We start from the raw sequence: 9,678 nt of genomic DNA on the forward strand, positions 1-9,678 counted from the left end.
CCAGGCTAACGAGCCAGCGTCTTACCCACTTAGAGACCGTGCAGCCCCATACAGTGTGCTACGAATAAAATTTACCCCATGAGCTGTTTACCAGCCTACTCTCCGTCAAATTCTTTTACGTACAAGCCAACGTGTGTACACGGGACCTTGGTTTTTCCTTGAACTGAATCAAACATTCGTATGTTTGCCGTCGGTTATTTATGTCTAGTGGGAAGGTGAAAAGGATGAAATGGACGTTTTAAGCCACACTACAACTGGGAGAAGGCTAGATAACAAATCTCATCTCTCAACCCTCCGTGTTTCAGTATATCTCAACGTTTTTAGCCACGTTCTCGTAGCTAGGAGAAGGCGTATAGATGATTGTCTGAATAAGCTAACAAAAGGGACAAACTAGTAATTTTGGTGACGCCACTTTGTTGAAATAGTGATAAATTGAACCAGCTAGGTAATATGAATACACAGATAAGTAATTACCTATCATTCATGTTATCTTGTGTTGTATGATAAACATGATAACAATTATCTTCATATTCTGTATATATAGTATTGGGTTGTGAGTGTATGGAGGTAGGTCTCAATGTGATGTTTTGACAGATGAAGCGACAAATATGGGCTACATCGTACAATTTTCAGTAGTTATGTAAGAGTATTGTTAATAGCCTACGTACCACCCACCATGTTGTAAACTTCCGTTTTTACCACTGACTTTCGAATCACATTCCATCGCCAGGAAAATATTACGTACGAACGAACATATCGATAACACCAGTGTCATCTTGTTCATGTTTTGATTGATATAAAATTATAAACCTTTTTCATTTCAAATATTTATATATATATATATATTCAATACATCAGTAATTATTAATTTGCTTTCAGCCTAAACAAGGAACAAGATTATTAAATGAATTATCACGTAGGAAAATGTATTTCATAGATTAACGGGATCGTACATTTGACAGAGTCTATAATTCTTATAAAAAAGACATCCAGGCTTGAAATCGAGTTGTTCGGATCTTTCAGGTCATTCCTCACAAAATTGACGATAAGGTATATAATAAATTCTCAATTATTGTCTTAGATTTTGGTCTACAATTAGATAGAAATCCGATATATGTACAGCAGGTCAAGATACAGCTCTACTGAACTAGTATACGATAATTGTTAGTTAAGAATTTATCTGACGTGAAATAAGCTGCTGTAAACAACGACGTACGAATTGTTAAGTACAAATTTATTATAGAACTCTTTCAGAAGCGTGGACCGTACCAAAACCTCGTATAACTGTATGTGTCTGAAGGAATTATAAATTTATTAAAACAAAACGTGGACTTTGTGAAATTATTCCGCGGAGCCAGAAACGACCCAACGAAAGAAATAAACAAGATAGTCCTAACCACTAGACACACGATCTAGCCAGAAGAACCAGTGATTTTAGACCGTTTTCACAACGGGCGGCCTTTAGGGGTTGAGATACATCCATATCTAGTCCCTTGCAAGAGAGGCTAGAGACTCTCGACCTTAATCGATGAAAGTAACCCGCAAGGTTACACCACCTCTTCAGCCAACAAACGCAAACTTTCTTAACGATATACAATTTACTTACATAATTGGCGGGGAGGGGGCGGGTGTTGTCAGCGTGACGAGCTAAATAGGGTTTCGTGACAAAATTTAATATTATTAGTACATATTTGCAAAGTATTTGCCCCCCCCCCCCACGCCACCCACCCCCTTCCGACAACCCTGATGGATAAGGCACATAAACCTTAAATCAACAAATTTAGATTTGATAATAGCAATTTTTTTCCAGATTGTTCATATTGTTACGTAGCCCCAGATTGTCCAGTCATACGCCTAGGATAGGCTTACTGTTAAATATGGTCGGGGTCTTTAGATTGGGCCAGCATTCTGCTTTCTTCGAACAGGCTGTGATACTATAGCTTAATAGTGGCCCATCTATGTAGCGTTGATATTTATCCCTTACTGATTCACAAGTTGTATCTTAGAACCAATATACTGATAATTATTTGTATAGCATACATCAATTTATATATTATACAAACACCTGCCAAGATTATCCAGACGCCTTTAGGGGGATTACATTTTAAATTATATTTTCAGAAAATGTCACATGCGGGTAAAGTTGCTGTAATAACCGGATCCACGTCTGGAATTGGTTTGGAAATAGCCCGGTATTTGGCACGAGAAGAATGCTCAGTTGTTATAACTGGCCTTGGAGAACAATCCGCCATAGATTCTATCGTTAGTGAATTTAGAACGTACGATATTTTGTTTTGCTTCTTCAATTGAAGTCTTAAGAAAAACTGTCCAGATTGGTTGAGACAACCGCTGTCCGGGTCATGTTTTTTTAAAAAAAAAAAAAAAAACAACCTACGTTGACATAGGCGTACGGGCTCGGTGACATTTAGGGAGGCAGCACCTGAAATGACCAAAAAATGTACGTGTTACAGACGGCTTCCTGCGAGAGCGGAGGAGCGTGGCTTCCCGTGTAGGCCCCCCCCCCCCCCCGAAAATTTTGGAAAAATTGACGGCAGCAAACGCGCTTTACTGCTATTCCACCCCGTGAATACAGCAACGAGAAAAATAGAAATAGTCCGTATATTTCCATTTTAATGCACGGACGTTTTCTATATTTTTTCGTTTTCTCTTTTCTAGTGACAGTCAATTTCTGTTTTGAATTGTCAGATATTCGCTCACGGTTTCATACAACAACTTTTGGTCTTCGAAGGAAATATTAGTGAGCAGAAATTAGCCCGTGTATCTGTTATCACTCCTCACTTCAGTCAGTTATATAGAAGGATATCTAGTGTTTTCCTTTTGTGTTTGTCACTTCCGTTTGTTGAAACCTTGATTACGCATCTATCGTAGCAATGATCTCTGTGTTGAAATTATATTTGGAACGTGTTAAACCAGTTCTATCACATATATGTGATAATGACTGACACCAATATTGTCCTTTAAATGACTTGAAACTAGAATGAATCTGTATTTTCTTATCCATAGGTATTAAATTAATATTTAAAAAAAAAAACCCAAAAGATGATATAAAAATGAATTTTAATATTGTATTTGTATTGTAGAAACTATCCCACAGTAAAAACTAATTATATAGCTGCTGATCTGAGAGATGTATCATCTGTAAAGAGTTTTTGTGAGTCGGTAAATAAACTACACCCAGACGGAATTGATATTTTAGTTAACAATGCTGGTAAAAATACATCTTATTAAGAAAACAAAATAGATTAAGATAAATATGTATTGATGTTTTGTGATTACATTTTTATTCTTTCCTTTTACACGATGACTGTTCAAATTCCTGTGCTGTGATATTTCTTAAGTATGTTGTATTCCATACAATCAATTGTGCACGTTTTATTCTAAAAACTTAGTTTAGTTTTTTAAAAAAAAAACTTTGCGGGTATATTACGGAAATTCCAGATATGGTCTGCATCTGCATGCGTCGGTCGCTCAATTTAGAGACAGTATACTTTAGGAAAAACCTTATCCAAGTCCAAAATGTTTCAAAAGTAAACCTCAGAGGTATCGTCCTAGTATAAGTTTTAAAACTCGGTGGGTATCGGAACCTTATCGAATATTAAATCTTTCTAGTCGTGAATTAAAACGCCTTTTGTTGAGTTATCATTCCGGACACCTAGATTTTCAAAACATGTGAACGCAATACAGAACAAAAGTTTTCAATGCAATTTATAAAAGCTTGGACAGAATTTTATTTTTTAGACGTGTACGACCAGTTCTTTAGAATTTAGTTAACACGATACAGAACAGAGTTCTTAAGTTTGTCAAAACTTGACATTTTTCATTGCTCTTCGTGGAGTTATCTTTCTTCAGACATTGTCTTTTCTATTTCGGGACAGTGTTCTGATAGAATCGTTGACATGGATTTTAGAGCTTGCTGTCGGGGAGCATATTAGGGGACACAGCAGACCTCATCTATGTTTTTCTTTTAATTTTTGTAATATTTTTCAGGAATCCAACTAATGGCTCCAGTCGAAGAATACCCAGATGATATATGGAATGACACCCTCGCCATAACTTTAACTGCATCATTTCAACTCATCAAATCATTTATACCTAAAATGAAAACTAAAGGTAAATTTTATTGGTGCCTCGGAGAGATTCCGCCCGTATTGTACGTGTTGCGGTAATAAAACGGAGATACATGTTTAACCCGCATTCCATTCAAATCTGAAAACGGTTAAGCAAGTAATTAGAACATACTCCTAATGTAGCGGCGTTCTCTCCAGAGTCTTGTACTCTCTCCATCCCCACAACCCCCTTCAATTTCCCATATGTCTTACCCATTTTTCTAATAAGAACAACAAGACATTCAAACCTAACCATTGATCGAATAAGAAGTTTAAACCCTTGTCTACGGAAGATGACCCTGGTCTCGAACGAATAATGTAAAACGCAAACATCACTAAGCATTTCCGTTTGTTTACATTACAGGCTGGGGAAGAATTATCAATATGTCATCACAACAAGGTTTAATAAGTGCACCAGGTAAATGTGCATACTCTACTGTTAAACATGGCATTATAGGACTTACAAAGGTAAATCTGAATAAGATTTGAGATTAAATTTGCGCCACTTACTAACTCTAAGGGAGGAATACGAAATTGTTATTGTTTTTGTCCTAGGAATGTAAATACTATGGGAGTGGGGGGGGGGATGGCCGAATGGTTAGCACGTAGGCGCTGTATCATAAGGTCTGTCATTGAGTCAACTGGCGTGGTTTCGAATCCCCCGTTGTACGTGCCAAGGAGTAGGGTCGGCTGTCCAACCTTGGTTTCCTCCTACTGCTAAAGACCCCTACGCGCAAGCGAATTATTGAAATAAAAATTAAACCATATGTTAGTCCTGAAATGACCTAGTTTGTGTCGATTGGACGTTAAACCCCATTTCTCTCTCTCTGTAAATAATATGTAATCCAACTAAATATAATCTTTGTACTGTCTTGTACTAACGTGGCATACAGGTTCATGATTTGATAATCCCACTGCAGTTAAAAAAAGAGCTTCCATTGGCTACTGTTTCCAGAAATGGGAACGAATAGGTTTGGTTTTCAGATACTCAGAAATGCACATGATTACATTGACGAAAGGAATGTTAATATATCGGTAGTGTAGAAAGAAATGTTAGTCCCCGGGCAATCTATCCACATTTTGTATTGTATTACAGTAATCATTATTAAAATGAATATTACAATGGTCTCACAATTCGAATTTTATACTTTTTACTTGCAATCCAGTGTGTAGCGTTGGAGGGGGCACCACTTGGTATTACCTGTAATGCCATTTGTCCAGGCTATGTGGACGCACCAAGTAAGTATTGGGCTTGATAATTGAATTAAAACACACTTATGATATTATATAGATAAATACGAATACGAATTTATAGAGAGAAACATACCGATATAAATTTCGAATTAAACACCCAAATGACTCAAGATATTCCAGATAACAAATAGGACAGAGGTTTTGACAATGTGCGATATATTTGCTTTCAGTGGCATACGTTTCCATTGCTCGGTTAGCAGAAGTTAATGGAACTACCTATGAAGAAGAAAAGGTAGTCCTAAAATGTTTTTTTTTTTAAAAAAAACTGCTGATAACCTAGATTAGGCTTATTTCCTGTCTTTACATTTATCTCAAACGTGAATATACAGGAACCTTATATATTACAGTCTATATTTAAATAAAAGTAATAACAGTTTTGATAAATTGATTTTTTTATTTAGCAACATCGTATACTTGTACATGATTATTCCTGTAATTTTGTTTCATTACAAATATCTGGGTTATTTTTCGTGGCTCAGTAATATTGTCTTTCCTTTCTGCTTTAAGTTTAGTGTTTTGTTTAACTTTCTGCTATAAATTAATCATATTAGTTTAAAGCTTATCCTTCTGTCTGTTTCATTTTGCAGCTTAAGTTTTTACAGAATATGCCGACAAATAAGGTTGTTACAGTGCAAGAGGTAAATAAAGAAGCAATTAATTTATTAATTATTAGTGTAGTGTTATACGTATTTAGATATAATATTTGGTAAATGCGGTCGAGGACAAATTATTCTATTCCTTTAGGGTAACCTGAAACTTAAGATAATACCTTATCTATCGCTATGCAGATACAAAAGTATATTTACCAGTAATTGCATTCGTTATTTGTAATTGTTACTTTGAAAATATATCTCTAACTTTTCCAATAGTAGGCTATACTTCTCTTTCTAATTATCCACACTTGCCCTGTAGATGTATGATCTGAGAGACAATGTGAAAGATGGTTGAGGCGAGATGGATGGGACCGAGGGGGAAGCCTACAAAGCAAGGGCGTTAAAAAGCAAACCTCTCAAACCAAAAGCGATCTCGGCAAGCAAACGGCTGCCAAAAGGCACTTCTTCGGTGTCTTCGGACCAAATGTGTCTTCGCACGATAACCCTTCAGGGTCAAGGGTGGATAATTCGATGATCATTATACTTAAGACAATATGCGAGGTTCTTGGCCTCGGTTACGGTTACGCGTCCCCACCACCACAACAACAACTTCGTTAACATTACAACAAACGCCAACATGATCTTTACACTTTCCTTTTTCCCAAAACCAACATATTTCCTCTCCCAATAAATATTTCACCCACCATACATTTATCACAAACAATGCTTCATCTATAAAAACATTCCTCATAAGCAAAGATTCCACCCCAACCAATATGGAAGACCAAACAGCTCTTTATTCGGTGTTCTTAGTCCTTATTTCTTAATTCATAGTCCTTAATTCTTATTTCTTCATTTGTTGTCGTATTTCGACATTTGTTGTCGCATTTCGACATTTGTAAACTAAATTTAACATTAACGATATTTGTTTTACAAATCAGACATTTGTCATATCAGATTTGTAGAATGTATTTTAATTGTATTTTAATATAAAGATAAAATCTATTTTAGAAAATCAAAAATTAGACTACATTTACATTTCATCAGAGAAATACAACGAAAAACAAATCTGGAACAACACATTTCTAAATACAAATCTCCCAATACAAATCTTACAAAACATTTCTTCAATAACATTTATCCAAAAACATTTCTCGAAATCCATCGAACCGGAATATTATGACAACATGAACGGAAATCAACCTGGCATACAATAAGCCACCATACAATAATGGGGAATCGACCCGATGAGTTACATGGCAGGCTGCAGAGCAAGTTTACTGGTTGTAATGTTTTCAATTTAGTGTCCTTCTGCCAGCAATACAGTTCTGGCGGATTCCGATCGTCCAGTGAACGCCACTCAATAGCTTTGCGATGACATATTTTTACGTTCGCTACAAATGCATCATTCGATGGACTATGGAGCTAGACTACATGGTTTAGGTGGGAATGATGACGATACATTTCCAGGTTTGGATGCCTATACCCCCAGAGTGTTTCAGTCATCGATTTGCAAGAGCCCGGTTCATAACAAGCTTACAGTGGGATCGCCAATCGAGGAAAGAACAACCGTTGACATTGGTCAAACTAGAAACACATGTCAATTATCATTGAAATCCTGCCAGCTCATACTCTTACTCGATATGACACGGTTACATGCGGCTACGTCGTGGGGAAAGTAACAGCTTTGAAAGTGGTTAGAGCTTGATTATATTCTCTCTCACTCTCGGAGTAATAGGCACTCCAATAGAATCATTACTTACACAGTTACACAGGCCACTGTATTTATGTCAGCTTCTTATGGACAGAGTTCTAGAAATCTATGTCTGAAACACGGTGGAGGGTGTGGACATCTAAAACTGGAAATGTATCGTCATTATTCCCCACCCAAACCATGTAATCTTGCTCAACGAATGAACGTAAAAATAGCTCATAACCAAGCTATTGTGTGGCGTTCACTGGAAGATCGGAATCCACCGGAACTTGATCTGGAACAGTATTGCTGGGAGAAGGATACCAACTTGAGAATATTACAACCGGTCAACTTGCTTCGTATTAAACTAACCCAATACTAATGTTCTGCTTGAAACCTATTTAGTAACAATTGGTATTAGTATTATTATCTTGTCTTCTCAGGTTGCTGCATTATCATTGTTTTTATGTTCCGAATCAGCTTGTAATATAAATGGCACCTCAATACCTATTGAAGGAGGGAATACCATCAGATAGTTAAACCAACGAGGGATTTACAGAAAATATATCCATAACATGTGTATCTTTGATTGCTAATATCATGTTATTCTTTTAAAGAAATTAAACTTATTCTAACAGTATATAGTTTATTTGTTATCTATAATAGCAGCCATAACTTATAAATTTGACGGGGACATAAGTATTATGGATATTATTATTAATTTCGTTATGTAATGTCTTGGGAATAAAATGTATAGACATCCATTACAAACCTTCAATTAATATTCTCTGTATTTGTTCACGTTGGAGATTATTTTATATCCATGGTCTCACATATTTCATTATAAAGGGAGCATAGTGGCTCAGTGAGTAAGGCGCTGGTTCTCTAACCAGGTATTGCCGAAAAATGTCCTCGGGATTTTTTCAGCGTGGTTTCAGTGGCGCATGTCGTATGCACGTCGCATAGCCACGGTTGGTGCGGAACAGTACACCCTTTTTCAATTTCATTTTACAGTTCATTTTTAGGAGTTTCCAGTGAAATATGTTTCCACATACAAAGTAGGATCGGCGATAAACAATCACAAAAAGATAAAATATATTCGCCATGGTAAAGCGTGGCACGTAAGCAATTATCAAGAATCATATCAAAAGATGTTCCACTAACATTGCACTTTCGTTCTCAACCATGTGGGCAAAATCCACCAAGACCAAGACCAAATGCTAAATAGGAAGAATTAAGAATATACATAGTCACGTAAAGTTCTATACAATTACAATGAGCGCCGTCTCCCAAATTACGTTCCCCAATATGCGAATCAATAAATTGTATAAATGAAAATATTGCAGTCTGAATGTACAACTCAGTTGGGCATAAACCATGTTAATAGTAGTTCTCGGGTACAATGAATTAATATAGCTTGATAATTTCCTTTATTCGTATGCTTACTCCCGTGGAAAGTAACATAAATCCCAAAATTATTACATCAAAATGTTAGAATCTCTATTTACAAACTATCTGTCGCGCTTTTTAAAAAATCAACAAAACTAACTGGCCAGGATTATAATGCCATGACTGAAAGACTGAATGACGTCTTGGCGCCGTGATATGTAATTGTAATTCTTGAGAGAATTCTTTCACGAATCCTAGCAGTTTTAATTTGAGACATTTTTATGTGGAAAGATGAGGACTATATATTGAGCTACAGTACACTTCGACATCGGAATAAACATTATTACACGAAGGCTCTATCTATAGATCAATGTTTTCGGCTCACACAACTGAACCGCAAGCAAAACAGTTAAAACTCCCTAAACCCTAGTACCCAATCAATATACTTGACCCTAACACTGAAACTTTATTGGTCGAAACAGAAATAGGATTTAAAATCCGCTCGACACAAACTAGGTCATTTTGGAACTAACATATTATTATTGTTCAGTTTTAATTTAATAACTCGCTTGGGCGTAGGGGGCTTTAGCAGTGAGAGGAAAACAGGGATCTCGGAGAAAAC

General features: G+C 36.3%; 1 protein-coding gene across 6 annotated transcripts; it reads left to right on the forward strand.

Annotated features, from left to right (window-relative positions):
* The first annotated feature begins 83 nt into the window (after window positions 1-83).
* On the forward strand, window positions 84-8,301 carry LOC126826640 (D-beta-hydroxybutyrate dehydrogenase). Of its 6 annotated transcripts, none has more exons than XM_050555633.2 (10): window positions 84-445; window positions 1,082-1,221; window positions 2,122-2,279; window positions 3,102-3,229; window positions 4,009-4,131; window positions 4,492-4,595; window positions 5,294-5,366; window positions 5,552-5,613; window positions 5,969-6,019; window positions 8,111-8,301. In XM_050555633.2, exons 3-10 carry the CDS (start codon window positions 2,125-2,127, stop codon window positions 8,201-8,203), a joined length of 789 nt encoding a protein of 262 aa, XP_050411590.1. In that variant the 5' UTR covers window positions 84-445; window positions 1,082-1,221; window positions 2,122-2,124; the 3' UTR covers window positions 8,204-8,301. The 6 variants fall into 6 exon arrangements, with proteins under 6 accessions (XP_050411590.1, XP_050411582.1, XP_050411574.1 ...); XM_050555625.2 differs by having other exon boundaries at window positions 1,082-1,212; XM_050555617.2 differs by lacking the exon at window positions 1,082-1,221 and adding an exon at window positions 880-1,050 and having other exon boundaries at window positions 85-445.
* The last annotated feature ends 1,377 nt before the right edge of the window (window positions 8,302-9,678 follow it).

The sequence above is a fragment of the Patella vulgata genome, chromosome 1 (genome assembly GCF_932274485.2).
Source record: "Patella vulgata chromosome 1, xgPatVulg1.2, whole genome shotgun sequence".
Taxonomy (NCBI): domain Eukaryota; kingdom Metazoa; phylum Mollusca; class Gastropoda; family Patellidae; genus Patella; species Patella vulgata.